At 53.1% G+C, this 14,892-nt stretch overlaps 5 protein-coding genes across 5 annotated transcripts; 3 read left to right on the plus strand and 2 right to left on the minus strand.

The window, feature by feature from the left end:
* Positions 1–891: 891 nt before the first annotated feature.
* Positions 892–2,725, plus strand: CPAR01_08733 (rhomboid family protein; the record flags this gene model as incomplete). Its single annotated transcript, XM_060493000.1, has 3 exons — positions 892–1,609; positions 1,665–2,620; positions 2,675–2,725. The coding sequence occupies 3 exons, from the start codon at positions 892–894 to the stop codon at positions 2,723–2,725; spliced, it is 1,725 nt and encodes a 574-aa protein (XP_060349370.1).
* A 1,538-nt stretch (positions 2,726–4,263) lies between these two features.
* On the plus strand, positions 4,264–7,681 carry CPAR01_08734 (DNA polymerase family B; the record flags this gene model as incomplete). The annotated part of the gene is made up of 3 exons (XM_060493001.1): positions 4,264–5,019; positions 5,072–6,885; positions 6,940–7,681. 3 exons carry the CDS (start codon positions 4,264–4,266, stop codon positions 7,679–7,681), a joined length of 3,312 nt encoding a protein of 1,103 aa, XP_060349371.1.
* A 2,607-nt stretch (positions 7,682–10,288) lies between these two features.
* Positions 10,289–10,621, minus strand: CPAR01_08735 (uncharacterized protein; the record flags this gene model as incomplete). The annotated part of the gene is made up of 1 exon (XM_060493002.1): positions 10,289–10,621. The coding sequence occupies one exon, from the start codon at positions 10,619–10,621 to the stop codon at positions 10,289–10,291; it is 333 nt and encodes a 110-aa protein (XP_060349372.1).
* Positions 10,622–11,428: 807 nt separating this feature from the next.
* On the plus strand, positions 11,429–12,849 carry CPAR01_08736 (NADP-specific glutamate dehydrogenase; the record flags this gene model as incomplete). Its single annotated transcript, XM_060493003.1, has 2 exons — positions 11,429–11,474; positions 11,537–12,849. The coding sequence occupies 2 exons, from the start codon at positions 11,429–11,431 to the stop codon at positions 12,847–12,849; spliced, it is 1,359 nt and encodes a 452-aa protein (XP_060349373.1).
* Positions 12,850–13,375: 526 nt separating this feature from the next.
* Positions 13,376–14,642, minus strand: CPAR01_08737 (uncharacterized protein; the record flags this gene model as incomplete). The annotated part of the gene is made up of 2 exons (XM_060493004.1): positions 13,376–13,935; positions 14,405–14,642. Coding segments are annotated over 2 exons (798 nt in total), but the record flags the coding sequence as incomplete, so codon positions are not given.
* Between the last annotated feature and the right edge of the window lie 250 nt (positions 14,643–14,892).

Consider the following 14,892-nt stretch of genomic DNA (forward strand, 5'->3'; position numbering starts at 1 on the left):
CAAGGCCAGGAAGGCTTGCGTTTGAAAGCTGGGCTGTTTAAAAGAAATAACCTCCTCGCATCCCCCCTTCGTGTCGTGAGAACGTGTCCTGCTCCTGTTACCAGATTCATCCCTTGACCGACGACATACGAGTTTACTGCTTAAGGTGGCACTCCCTTCACTCGTTCTGCCCCCTATAACCCCTTAGGTGCTACACAGGAACTCTCCTTTCTGCGCTCCGACACTCAAGCACCCAAAACACCCAAACTATCTTCTACTCACCCGGTCATCCGAAGTAGTGTAGCTCAGGTTGAGTGCACAGGCATTCTCCCAGTCCGCTAATTCATAATTCGCCTACTGCGCGCCTGGAGGTAAACCTGCAATTACTTTTCGACATTCTTCTCACTTCTCTTTGGCGGCTTTGCCTTTCCTCAGCTTCAGCTTACTCCGGTTACCTTGGTCTCGTTCAGAGAGGCTGGCTAAGCCGGGCTTAATTTGCTTGTTACCGACCCACCGCGCTCACGGACACCCTGCATTGTATCCGTACTCCAACTCAATCACTCCATCCGTCTTCCAGGCTTAGCTTGGGCTCATCGATCCACGCCAAAACGCTGCATCGAACAAATATCCACGACCCCCCGACCGCGTTACGACACACACCTCATTTCAACCCTCCCGCTGTCACATTTCTCCGCGTCCCATCCCTTTCCGGTCGGTACCTGAGCCATTCTCCATCTCGCACTAGTCCGATTTGCCTTGCTTGCCTTCGCTGCCCGCCGAAGCCTAGTTCAGCCGCTCCAAGCGAGATTTCGACTCTCAGAAAAGGACGAGACCTCGCCCAGATTCCCATTCCCCTGGTCTCACATAATTCCAGTCCCTTCGTAATTGGCATCCGCCGACCCAGCACATATCATGGCTGCCAACGACTATTACCAGAACAAACCGCTACCCCCTCCAGGAGCTTCTCCCTCGCCTGCTCCCTATTACGGTGGTGCTGCCTACAACAACATTCCCTCAACCAGTTCAACACCCGCTCCTCCCTACAGCTCAATAACGCCTGCGCCCGGTGCCAGCCAACCACCACCACCGCGCGCCAACACTGTATCCCCCTTCGAAAGCGTCTTTGACGATCATGTCTATCCCGTAGACTCAACACAGGACGGATTTCGCCACAACGGAAATACACAGAGCCCTCATCCTCAGAGCACGAACAACATGCAACCCCAGCGCATGAACACGATGAATACAGTAAACACCGCCTACTCGGGCCACGGCCAGACGGCCTACAACAGCCACGATCCCCACCAGCAGAATCCTTATGCTCAGCCGGACACTGCCTACTACGGTCATTCCACTTCTCCAGACTCGAGCAGACAAAATGTGGCCGACGAGATTCCCTTGCAAAGCCGGCAGCCGACGCAGCCGCACAAGGATGTGGAGATGAACGAGAATGACCATGTCTACGACGCACCTGCGGGATCTCGCCGCTCAAAGAGTCGCCGCGACAAGAACAAGGTTGGATTTGGTCAGCTGGGCATGTTTGGCGCCGACAGAAAGGGTATTCCATGGGTCGTTTACATTTTCACGTTGGTTCAGGTTGCAGTGTTCATCGCTGAGATTGTGAAGAACGGTAAGCCAAATCAACAGGTCGAAACCTAACAGTATTTGATACTAACGGAACGCAGCTCAACTCACCGGTTCTCCCATCATGACCAAGCCCTCATTTAACCCCATGATTGGACCTTCCACCTACGTTATGATCAACATGGGTGCTCGCTACGTAGCTTGCATGCACAACGTCAAGGGTATCCAGGATCTCGGCCAGCCCATCACATGGCCTTGCCCGAACTCGACCTCGAGCGACGCCAGCAACCCCTCGAACCAGTGCGGCCTCGGCGATTTATGCGGCTTCGGAGGTGTGCCGGAGCCTACCTACACCGACATCAACCAGTCACCGGAACCCAACCAGTGGTTCCGCTTCATCACACCCATTTTCCTGCACGCAGGTCTCATCCATATCGGCTTCAACCTGCTTCTGCAAATGACGATAGGAAAGGAGATGGAGATAGCCATCGGCTCGATTCGCTTCTTCTTGGTCTATGTGAGCGCTGGCATATTCGGCAACGTCATGGGAGCAAACTACGCCGGTGTTATGGCTGCATCTACAGGTGCTTCAGGTGCCCTTTTCGGCGTCATCGCTCTCACCCTGCTCGATCTCCTGTACTCCTGGAAGGACCGCCGCAGCCCTGTGAAAGACCTGATGTTCATCATGTTGGATGTAGTCATCTCTTTCGTACTGGGTCTGCTGCCAGGACTCGACAACTTTGCCCATATCGGTGGCTTCCTAATGGGTCTTGCGCTGGGCATCTGCGTCTTGCATTCGCCCAATTCCTTGAGACGGAGACTTGGCGCTGAGGATCCATCATACGCATCCATGCATCTCACTCCCAACCAGGGTGGCCCACCGCCGTTCTTGAAGAATCCCATCGGTTTCTTCAAGGGCAGGAAGCCACTCTGGTGGGCATGGTGGTTGGTCAGAGCCGGCTTCTTGCTGACGGTCATCATTGTCTTCATCGTCCTACTCAATAACTTCTACATCTACCACAACACTTGCAGTTGGTGCAAGTACCTCAGTTGTATTGTAAGTTATCTGATCACCCATGCTAACGACGATCATCTGCTAACCTAAAACTAGCCTGTAAACAACTGGTGCGAGCTTGACAACTTCAAGATCACTTCATCATGAAGAGTTGACATCATAGGAGGAACGACCCAATTAATGCTACGAGAGTTTGCATTGCACTGGTTTCTGGACTTTGGCAAGGGTGGTTCATGATTTGCATTGCTCAGCGACGGCGTCCCGGTTCACGATGGGTATTTTTATGAAAGAAGAAGGAAAGGACCCTCTCCCATACGTCCAACAGAGACAAATCGTCTTCATAGGTAGAGCCATACACATAGCGCTGCGGGGGTTTGCCAGGGTTCTCTCTATTCGCTGCCGCTGACCGACCAACCGTCTCGGCATCACGCAGTCGCATCGTCCTCGGACGCCCCTGGTTTACCCCGCACATATCATTCGATGGGCTGCACGAGGTTTACGTATTTAAAACTCAACCCAGTCCTAATATGAAAACAAAAATGAACGCTTGTCCCCCATGGTTTTCTGTGTCTAGTTGCTTGACTGTGTGCCGTTGAGGAAGTAGGTTGCCATGGTCGCGCCCACAGACGCACTACCAAGATACCACGTTACGTCGCCTTACGTCAGATGCTGTTCTGCCACGCCAAAGCAGATGTTTCGGAAGTTGATTGAGAGTAAGTTTGCTTCTCTTTGTTTCTACCATGAGTTTCTTGACAATCTCTTGATGAATCCTATTTGCATGGCTTAGCTGAGCGGTCGTGACAAACCGCCGTTGATGCCTCTTAGAATGGATATCTGAAGACAACTGCAAGCAATCTCGTCTCTCTTTCTCTTGTTTCTCCGCGACAAAAAAAGAGCGACTACATGCCTTGCGAGACTATGTGCCATCATGTTGCTCTTTTTGGATCACTTGTACTGTCGTGTTCATCATAGCTAACAGGGACCATGTGTAGAATGCAATGACAGCTACCAGTCATTTCTGGAAGCATGTTGTCCTGTATAGAAGCTTCCAACATCCTGTAGTTGTAGACATCTTGATATCCAAATATACCTTAGCCTCATCTAGTAAATATCAAGAGTTGGTTTTGCGACTAGTCATCCATCACTATTGTCCCTCGTGAACCTTTTGACAACATTGTGGTCACCTAAGTTTTGCCTTAACAAGTATCATTCCATCGCTCAGGTGAAAAGGGGGAGAATGAGGGCAGAAATACGAACGACAATTGCGTAGAAATAACAAATGCTGGGAAGGCAACCAATTGACAATTGAAACAGGAGGTAAGCTCGTTTCTCAACTTTCTTCGGTTGCCTCAGTGTTGATATTGGAGGGCGTACCTGAACTTGAGTGGGGAGAATCTGGGAAGTACCCGCTCTCCTGCACCTCCTGTCTTTGGCGTCAACGTCGCGTCTCAGACCCAGAGGAACCCAAGTGCACCTGCCTTAGTCATCAGCTCGCGCCTTCCATCAGCCACTTTAGAGTGGGTCAAGTCACGTCGACGTCAATCACGTCAAGCGCGTCTTCGCGTTAATGGGTTTCTGAAAGTTCCATCCCATAGCAACAACCTGACGACCCCCCAAATCCACCCGACTATGAGGTCTGGTTGATTCACTCTGCACAACTCTTCCACCACAGCCAGATCACCACAATGGCTACAGTGCTGCCTCAAAAGCGTGTGCTCGGGGAGACACCAAGCACCCGCCGCAACATCCCGTCGACACCGTCATCCCTCAAGAAGCGCAAAGTCGAAGGGTTCTCGTCCTCACCCGCCCGCCATGTCGGTTTCCAGAAGAATGCAAAGAACCTTCCGGGCTCTAGTCAACCTAAGAGTGCCTTCGAATCAGAAGTTCTCGAGAAGTTGAGCCAGGATATCTCTGAACGCAAGCAGAACAATACCGAAAAGGATCAATCATGGGACCGACCTCCGCTTGTCGACTTCAACCCGGCCAGGGATAACCTGACCTTCCAGCAAATCGAGGCCGAGGAGGGCAGTTTACACGGCGGTCGAGCAACGGTCAAGCTGTTTGGTGTTACCGAGCAAGGCCACTCAGTGATGTTGCACGTCACCGACTTCAAACACTACCTCTACGTCGCTGCCCCGGTGGCGTTCCGACCCGAAGACTGCAATGCTTTCAAGGCCTATCTCGAGTCACAAGTAGCACAGCACCAGCCTTGTATTCACTCAGTATCTTTCCTGATGAGGGAAAATATTTATGGTTTCCAAGGAAATGTTAAAAGCCCCTACCTCAAGGTCACTGTCATGGACCCCAAGTTCATCGCAAGAGTTCGGACAACGATCGAGTCGGGCAATGCCAACTGGAAGGGTCTATGGAAGGGCATGGATGGCGGCATCATGACATTCGACAACATTCAATATGTCCTCCGTTTCATGGTCGACTGCAAGGTGCGTTTCTCTGGTATCAACTCTCTCGACGAGGCTAATATCTTTCTGCTAGATTTTCGGAATGTCTTGGGTTGAAGCCCCCGCATCAAAATACCAGGTCCTGCACCAGTCTCAACGACAATCGAACTGCCAAATCGAAGCCGAGATCAATTACCTCGACCTTATCGCTCACAAGCCGGTTGGAGAGTGGTCCAAGATGGCTCCTCTGAGAATCATGTCGTTCGATATTGAGTGCGCTGGACGTAAGGGCATCTTCCCAGAGGCGACACACGACCCCGTCATCCAGATTGCAAACGTGGTGACAAGATACGGAGAAAAGAAGCCCTTCGTGCGGAACGTGTTCTGCTTAGACACAACCAGTCCTATCGTCGCCACACAAATTCTCGAGTTCGAGAAGGAGGAGAAGATGCTCAGCGAGTGGCAGAAGTTCCTCATCAAAGTCGACCCAGATATCATTATCGGATACAACATTGCCAACTTTGATTTCCCATACCTCCTCGACAGGGCAAAGGCATTGAAGGTCGGAGGATTCGAGTACTGGTCTCGAATCCCTAGCATTCCTTCCAGAGCCAAGGAGACGAATTTCTCCAGTAAGCAGATGGGTAACCGCGACAGCAAGGCCACCAATACCAATGGACGGTTGCAACTCGACTTACTGCAGCTTGTCCAGCGCGACCACCACCTTCGAAGTTACACGCTCAACTCTGTGTGCTCCCAATTTTTGGGAGAGCAAAAGGAAGATGTTCACTACACCATGATCACAGAGTTGTTCAACGGTACCCCTGAATCGCGCCGCCGTCTCGCTCTTTACTGTCTGAAGGACGCATACCTCCCGCAGCGGCTCATGGACAAGCTATCTTGCCTCGAAAACTACACTGAGATGGCCAGAGTCACTGGTATCCCGTTCAACTTTTTGCTCTCCAGAGGACAGCAGGTGAAATTCATCAGTCAGCTTTTCCGGAAGGCCCTAGAACAGAAGCTGGTCATTCCAAATATGAGATCTGAGGGTAGCGATGAGCAGTATGAAGGTGCCACAGTCATCGAGCCGACCCGAGGATACTACGATGTGCCTATCGCAACCCTCGATTTCGCTTCACTGTACCCGAGTATCATGCAGGCCCACAACCTATGCTATACGACACTGGTCAACAAGAAGGCCATCGAGAAGTTCGATCTGAAGAAGGACGATGATTACATCGTCACCCCGAACGGCGACACCTTTGTTACCACCAAACAACGGAAGGGTCTCCTTGCTCAGATTCTCGAGGAACTCTTGACCGCAAGAAAGCAGGCCAAGCGTGAACTGGCTGGGGAAACGGATCCTTTCAAGAAAGCAGTGTTGAACGGTCGACAACTGGCTTTGAAGATCAGTGCAAACTCCGTCTACGGACTCACGGGTGCGACAACCGGCAAGCTGCCTTGTCTCGAAATCGCCAGTAGCACAACAGCCTTTGGCCGACAGATGATTATGAAGACCAAGGAAGAGGTTGAGAAGAAGTACTGCATTGCCAATGGATACACCCACGACGCTCAGGTCATTTATGGTGACACTGACTCTGTCATGGTCAAGTTTGGCACCAAGGACCTTCCCGAGGCCATGAAGTTTGGCGAAGAAGCTGCTAGTTTTGTCTCTTCCAAGTTCGTCAAGCCGATCAAATTGGAGTTCGAAAAGGTATACTACCCATACCTGCTCATCAACAAGAAGCGATACGCCGGCCTGTACTGGACGAATCCCAACAAGTACGACAAGATGGATACGAAGGGTATCGAGACGGTTCGACGAGACAACTGCCTGCTCGTACAAACCGTGATTGAGAAGGTGCTTCGAATGATGCTCATCGACCAAGATGTCCAGGGAGCGCAAGAGTAAGTTTGCACCATCTGATTTCTGAATAATGTCGACTGACCTTTTACTCTCAGTTACGTCAAAGACACGATTGCGGACTTGTTGCAAAACAAGGTTGATATGTCAAAGTTGGTCATTACGAAGGCGCTCACCAAAGACGACTACGCAGCCAAACAGGCTCACGTCGAGCTCGCTCAGAGAATGAAGAAGCGCGATGCAGGCTCGGCACCAGGTCTAGGTGATCGAGTTGCCTATGTGATGATCAAGGGTGCGGCAGGTGCAAAGAACTACGAGAAGTCTGAGGATCCCATCTACGTCCTTGAAAACAACGTACCGATCGACACCCGATACTACCTTGATAACCAGCTTGCGAAGCCTTTGGGCAGAATCTTCGAGCCCATTCTGGGTGAGACCAAGGCGAACTCGCTGCTCACGGGAGCGCATACGCGCACGATTGCAGTGTCGGCGCCGGCCGTCGGAGGCCTGATGAAGTTTGCAAAGAAGACGCAAACATGCATGGGATGCAAGAAACCACTCCGAGGCAAGGAGGAGAGCGCGGGGGCAGTGTGCTCGGATTGCGCGCCTCGGGTCGGCGAATTGTACAAGAAGACACTGGACAAGACGTCGGATCTCGAGGTGCGATTCGGCCGGCTCTGGACGCAGTGCCAGCGGTGTCAGGGCAGCATGCACTGCGAAGTGATTTGCAGTAGCAAGGACTGCCCCATCTTCTACATGCGTATGAAGGCGAAGAAGGACTTGGAAGACGCAGGGAAGGAGCTGAAGAGGTTCGACTTTGACCAGGCTGCAATCTGGTAGAAGGCGTGCCAAGAAGTGGGATACCTAGAACATGGAGGGGATATGGATGGGGGCTTTCACGACGCTAAGCTTTTCTTTTCCCATGAGCCGACCTTTTGAGATTCTGCAGCTGCAGATGCAGCGGTGGTGTGGAGGGTCTACAGGTTTACGCAGGCAGATATGTTGTTTCGGGATAGGCGTTTCACGGCGTTTGCTCGCTTTGTTGTATTTTTCTTCGTTGGGTCTCCATATGGGTTCCAAGAGAATTTCGAATTCCGCACAAGGAGGTCGGGAATGGGTCTAACAGAGTAAGCTAAGAAAGGGAAGGGTATGCAGGAGAAACAAGATGCAACATGATATTCAAAAAGACGGAGAAGCATCCTCCATATGTCGGGAAAACCCGGGAGGAGTGGTCCTGTATGTAGTCCCAATATGGCCATAATACGAGGAGAAAGCAAGAGAGATGAGTTTAGATTGCGGCATTATTCCACCGAAAAAAGTGTCTCGATCCATGGGCAAGTTCCGTTGTGGGAATCTGAGATGTGTACGGAGGTTGGCAGGACGGGGACGAGTGAGAGAGTTCTGGTTGTGTGTGTGAATTGAGTAAAAGAGAATTGGGCACCGCTGAGCAAGCGCTGTGGTTCGTTGGGACGGTCGGTCGCCCCGGGCGCCGCCGGCAGCGGAAGGGCGGCGGCTGCTCTCTGAATGGGCGGGACATGAGAACTGGAGAAAGCAGCCGCCGCCCTCTTTTTGGTGCGTGTCACTCACTGAGGTGTCTGCGGTGAGCCAGGTTCAGGGCCGCCTTGACCAGCTGCTGGATCGGCGGTTTTGGTGGTGGCGGCGGCGGCGGTGGGGACTGGATGGGAGCACTTCGGGAGGGGGGAGATGAGATGAGATGAGATGGGCAGACAGATGGAAACACGTCGGTCCTAGACTCTATTACTCCGTAGATGTTGTCGCCGCAGTCGGTCGGTCATCCGCTCGGGTCGGGGTTTGGGCTGAAAGCTGGCTGGGATTCTCCACGCGGGAACTTTTTTTGGCTTTTTTTCCCTTCCCCTTCGCTGTTCTTTTTGGATCTAAGGTTATCAATCAATCTCTTGCTTTTACTGTGTTACGCCGAGGAGTTTTGACTGTGCTTCTTCTCCCGTCGGCCTACCTACCGAGGGTGCACACCACGGTTCTCAACCTACACGAAGTGCGCTGTGTGTGTGTGTGTGTGTGTGTGTGTGGTTTTGAGAGTTCGCGATATCAATAGCTACGAGATCTATCAATATAGATAAACATGCACCAGACACGTTAAGCTTTCTAGTAACGATGTAGCTCACCTGTATTTCGTAGTTGCAATTTGATCTTGGTAGCCAATACCGTGGTTTGCATTATTCACAGAGCCGTCTTATTACGTACGTGCCGAGGAACTCTCTGCCTCTGTGTGTAAAAGCATCCTCCGCAGCGGAGCTGCGAGCAAAGTCCCTGGGACTGTTTGCGGTGGTGGTTTGTTGACTTTGGAATGCCTGCTCCGTGACCGTCGAATGAGACTCGAGGATTCCTTGCTCCGTCAACAGCCAACACAGTTCAAGCGATCTAACGCACCGTAAGGCTGCGAACCGAACTACCTTGGACAACCCAATTCCGAGATGAGGTTTCGAAATAGTACGTACGGATACAGATTCAACCCCTCCTTTTTTTTTTTTCTCCAGCAACGGCGGCAAAGAATAAGATGGCCCCGGAGAACCACCGGAGGAAAGAAACCCCTGCTTAGCTTGTCTTCAGGGGACTACGTGCTAAGCACCTACGGTAGTCAAATGGAAAGACGAAAAAAAAAAAAAAAAAAAAACACGCGACAGCGGGTTCGGGAATCGGGAGTTCAGAAGCGAGGGGCAGAAACCCAACCCAAGTCCCCCAAAATGGAGGGGCGACGTCGGCGGGGTAAAGGACAAGGTATGGGAAGACAGGAGCGCATTGTATCGGGTTGCGTCGCACTTTCCGACTCAAATCGGCTGAGCATTTTCGCATGTCAGCTCAGTCTGTCACCCACTGCAGCGCCGCACCACTCACTACACCGACGGCAGCCCCAGCCGTGGCCGTCTTCGTTGTCGCACACTCCCGTCACTTAGATTGGCACCTTTCACTTCCGATCGCGGAACTGCGACTCGACGCGCCGTTCTTCGGACACTTTCTTTCTTGTCAATCAATCTCCCGTTCATGCTAGCCTGCTTCTGTGTGGTCCTGGGTTCCAGTCCAACCACTCACCACACCTTACGAATTGCAATGATCAATTCACATGTGTCGCAAATCCTCGTCTCTGCGATTTTCTTATCTTGAACCTTCAAGTGGCATAATGGAGAAACCAAAAGGACACCCCATGGGTCTATGCAAGACATGACGCCTGCTGCGTCATGGGCCAAATTGTGACAAGCCCCCTTTCCCTTTTCCCAGATAATTCTCTAGTGCCGCCATCAGCGCTGCCGCACCAGCATCGACGATTTGGGGAGAAGTGTACGGACAGGCGAATGGTAGATGGGCTTCTAGCGTCGTAGAGCTAGAAGCCCAGCTTTGAAAACTTGAAGATTTGATCTACCTTGCTGTATCTCGACACCCGGGGCAACCAATAAGAGACGGTTGATAGGACTACAGTTCGGCTCTTGTTCCCAAGTGGCACGCCACGGCATGCAAGGCCATTTCCAATGACAGCAACATCTGACGGGGTCCCTTTTTTGTTCTTCCCCAGTGACAGTGACAGGTCAAGAAAGAAGGGCGAGACACAGAATGAAATCCGTGCATGCGGAAGCATGTGCCAGTGGTGGGGGGTCCGCGGGCATGGGCTGCAATTGTTGGATGACGTCCCCCAGGTTCTGGCCTGTTTGGGACACGCGCGCCGGGCTTGTCGATGGGAGAGGCATTCGCGCATTCCAGGGCATGTCCTCTTCTTCTCTCTCCCGAGCAATGGAGCGTCCGGGCCATCCCTGAGACCCCTGTGCCCCTGCAGTTCAGTTGCGGACTCCTGGTTTCCGCCCCAGCAAATGCCTGTTCGGCTCGCCGCCTCCGGGATCGCAACCGCTCGCGCGGCAGCGCAAACCCTCTTGTCTCGTAGTCTCTTTGTGATGGCCGTGAATAATTGTCACTCGGCAGCAAATCAGAGAGCTGCATGAAGGGACCTCGAGAGGCCCCCGCCGGCCACATAGCGTGAAAACCCGGGCCCGGTCCCGGCACTCTCATCCAGCCTAGACTCGCTGAGTCTTTTTTACGTCAACCCGCGTGGGTTTCACCCGAGCCCTTTTTTATTTTCTGTTAGCTATGGCACACGACAAATTGTCGGTCTGGCGCCGAATGAACGCGCTTCAGACGTGAGAGGCGAGGCGAGGCGAGGGAGGAGGAGTCCTATCTCTCTCTTTTTCCACCGTCCACGCCCCCCACGGCCGACCCGGACATGTCTTGCTCTCACGCTAGTCCCTGGTCCCCGCCTACATCTATCTTCACCATGAAGGGGCTCCCGAAGCTTGGAGGAGTAGATGACCGGGGGGAACATGGGGCAACGACACGCTTCGCCGTTGCCAGCCTGTGAGCTCTTACTCGATTCGATTTGGCTCTCGTTTCGATCGACGGGGTTCCCAGATTTGTATATAATCTTGCGGGCGCACCGCTCTCCCCCATCTTCTCGACTTTGGAACTTCATCAGCTTCTCTCTCTGCCAGACGAACTAGGAACTCACCTCTCAGAGACACAATCTTGAAGCACCATACGTATACAACATACTTCTAAACCGTCAAAATGTCTAACCTTCCTACCGAGCCCGAGTTCCAGCAGGCTTACAACGGTATGTTGCCATCTACAACCATTCTTACACAACGAATCCAACAAGACTAACACCATCTATAGAGCTTGTCAGCACCCTCGAGAACTCCTCCCTCTTCACTCAGAACCCCGAGTACAGAACCGCCCTCGAGGTCGTCTCCATCCCCGAGCGCGTCATCCAGTTCCGCGTCGTCTGGGAGGATGACAAGGGCAAGCTCCAGGTCAACCGTGGATACCGCGTCCAGTTCAACTCGGCCCTCGGCCCCTACAAGGGAGGTCTGAGATTCCACCCTACCGTCAACCTGTCGGTCCTCAAGTTCCTCGGATTCGAGCAGATCTTCAAGAATGCCTTGACCGGCCTCAACATGGGTGGTGGTAAGGGTGGTTCCGACTTCGACCCCAAGGGCAAGAGCGACAACGAGATCCGTCGCTTCTGCGTCTCCTTCATGCGCCAGCTCAGCAAGCACATTGGCGCCGACACCGACGTTCCCGCCGGTGATATCGGTGTCTCTGGCCGCGAGATTGGCTGGTTGTTCGGTACCTACCGCCAAGAGCGCAACAAGTTCGAGGGTGTCCTCACCGGAAAGGGCCTCACCTGGGGTGGTAGCTTGATCCGCCCCGAGGCCACTGGATACGGTGTCGTCTACTACGTCGAGCAGATGCTCAAGTACGCCAACAAGGGCTCCTTCGCCGGCAAGCGTGTCGCCATCTCTGGTTCCGGCAACGTCGCTCAGTACGCCGCTCTCAAGTGCATCGAACTCGGTGCCACCGTTGTCTCCCTGTCCGACTCCCAGGGCTGCCTTGTCGCCGAGGGTGACGCTGCCTTCACCCCCGAGCAGATTGAGAACATTGCCGACCTCAAGGTCCAGCGCAAGTCTCTTACCGAATTCGACCACAAGGGCTCCTTCATGTACATCAAGGGTGCTCGTCCCTGGACCCACGTTGGCAAGGTCGACATTGCTCTGCCTTCCGCGACCCAGAACGAGGTCTCCAAGGAGGAGGCTGAGGCTCTCATTGCCGCCGGCTGCATTGCCATCGCCGAGGGCTCCAACATGGGCTGCACCCAGGAGGCCATCGACGTCTTCGAGGCTCAGCGCAAGGAGAAGGGGGGCGAGGCCATCTGGTACGCTCCCGGCAAGGCTGCCAACTGCGGTGGTGTCGCCGTCTCTGGCCTCGAGATGGCCCAGAACAGCCAGCGCCTGAGCTGGACCCGCGAGGAGGTCGACCAGAAGCTCAAGGACATCATGACCGCTGCCTTCTTCAACGGCCTCAACACCGCCAAGGAGTACGTCAAGGGTGGTGAGACCGAGCTTCCCAGCTTGGTCGCTGGTAGCAACATTGCCGGTTTCGTCAAGGTTGCCCGTGCCATGCACGACCAGGGAGACTGGTGGAACTAAGCGTTCTCGACCGGCAATTCGGAAGAGGAATACGAAAAGTTGATGCGAGTGGCGGCACCCACGTCTAAGGACGATGGGCAGACGTAGTGATGACCTTGAAATTCGGTGTAACGTCTATTTGTATTTCGGAGCTGGCGTTGGCGGCAGGGATACCTGAGTTAAATCAATACCAATTACTTTTTTTGATAAGCAAATTACTTACTGCTTTTGAGTGATGACTGGTCGCCAGTGAAGTGTGAACAAAGATCCCAACAGGCTGGAGTACTTTGACAGCCATCTTTCCAAGTGCCGACTGAAGGATTCGAATAAGCCGAATCCTTCAGAGAGCGCCACCTTGCCTAGAAGGGCGCGAGTCTGAATGGGTGTGAAGAGAAGGTGCTGACAAGAGAATATACTGAGACCAGTGCTGACACTCTAAAGCCACTTTCAATTGCGGCAAGAAGCCGGCTCGTCGGCCGTTGACATCTCTAACATCTGATAGAAGCCAGTAAAGTCGCTCTACTCACTCAAAGATGATCATCATGTATTAGCGATATGAGTCAACTCTGATAGGTCGACATTGGATACCAAGCACGTCTGAGGGTCTCTCGGGCAACCACGTAGCGGCTATTTCCGCCGTCTGCCGTAGGCACCGATGCTCGATTACCAGCTTGAAGGGTTGAACACAGTGCTCAACGAGAGAATGACGGCCCGAATTGCGTTCTGCCTGCCGATAGATCGATACTTTGAGCGGCAAGACAACGTTGCTGGCTTTGAAGAATCTGCCCATCTGAATGTAGCAGTGCGACAACGGATAAATGAACACCGGCTGTGGCTCAAGACCTTGAACTCCACGCGCACTTGACGACTCCTTTTGTTCAGGGTTATACATGACGTAGAATGCCTCCGCAGACCCTGGCTGGTCTGGGTGACACTGACAAGACGAGAGATGGGCTGCGTGCGCCAGACCCGCATCGCCGAGCTGACGTTGGCCAAACAGGTTTCTAGAAGCAGCAACAGTTATCGTCGATGCCCATTGTGTTTCCTCAAGGTACCTCAGATAGGGATAGTGTGACTGCTGGAAAGAGAAGTTTCCGGGGATTTCACCTGTTGTGAAACGATTCAACGATAATGCTGATTCGACCACAAGCAAGATCCCGCGCAGCACAGCATGTTGGTGATGTTTTATTTAACGTCATTTTATAAATATCGCGTGTTTCCAGTGGTGGATTTGTTGAAGAAGGCGTTCCTAACGGACGTAAGAACATTTATCTCTGGACGAGGTACATCGTAACGTACCATTTCCAGTGCCTCTCGCGTCTTGCGACTATGATGCGTACGACAGCTGTAGGAACTGAGCGGAACAGATTGGAGGGTGTTGGTCACTTAGCTGTGCTGGATAAGCGTCGCTCTGGCACTCGTTTCTGTCGATCGGGCCTTGCAGCATGCCATCGAATTGCGGCGGCGCACAACTGGGCGAGTGACGAGGCCACCAACGTCGTTGTAAGTCGTTACGACGCATTGGCCAGACGCTGATGGGTTGACCCCTGCAGCAGCGGCGGTCTGATGTACCTACCTAGTAAGTCTGCAATCGCGTGGACAGTGAACTCAGCCCTACCCAAGAGTTGAAAGGCTGACTCGTGGATTGCCAGATGGTATTGGACAATGACGGGAGACTCGGCCCTGGCATATGTTTCATCGCACGATTGCTGACCGTTGATGTCTTGTCGATCTACCAATGACGAGGCAGACGAGGCACGCAGCAAAACGGAGCTGGAGATGACCGAGACGAATGATGTAACTTGACCGCAAAGCTGGATGCAAGATGAAAGAGGCACAGTTCAGCCTGACGGTTGCCTTGGGGTCTCGGGAGCGATCTGATTGGAAAGATTGGTCTGTCGTGATGTATTCCGTATATCTGACGAGACTCGGAAGGCACCGATGGGCTCTGAGTGGGGCCCGCCGAGTCGGGATGGCATTAGCGGGGCAGTAGCGGATGGCGCAGCGACCACCCTCCAGCAGGGGCCGGATCAGGATCCACTGCGGGCCCTTGCCGCAGGCCCG

The sequence above is a fragment of the Colletotrichum paranaense genome (assembly GCF_030867605.1).
Source record: "Colletotrichum paranaense strain IMI 384185 chromosome Unknown Scaffold_6.1, whole genome shotgun sequence".
NCBI classification, from domain to species: Eukaryota; Fungi; Ascomycota; class Sordariomycetes; order Glomerellales; family Glomerellaceae; genus Colletotrichum; species Colletotrichum paranaense.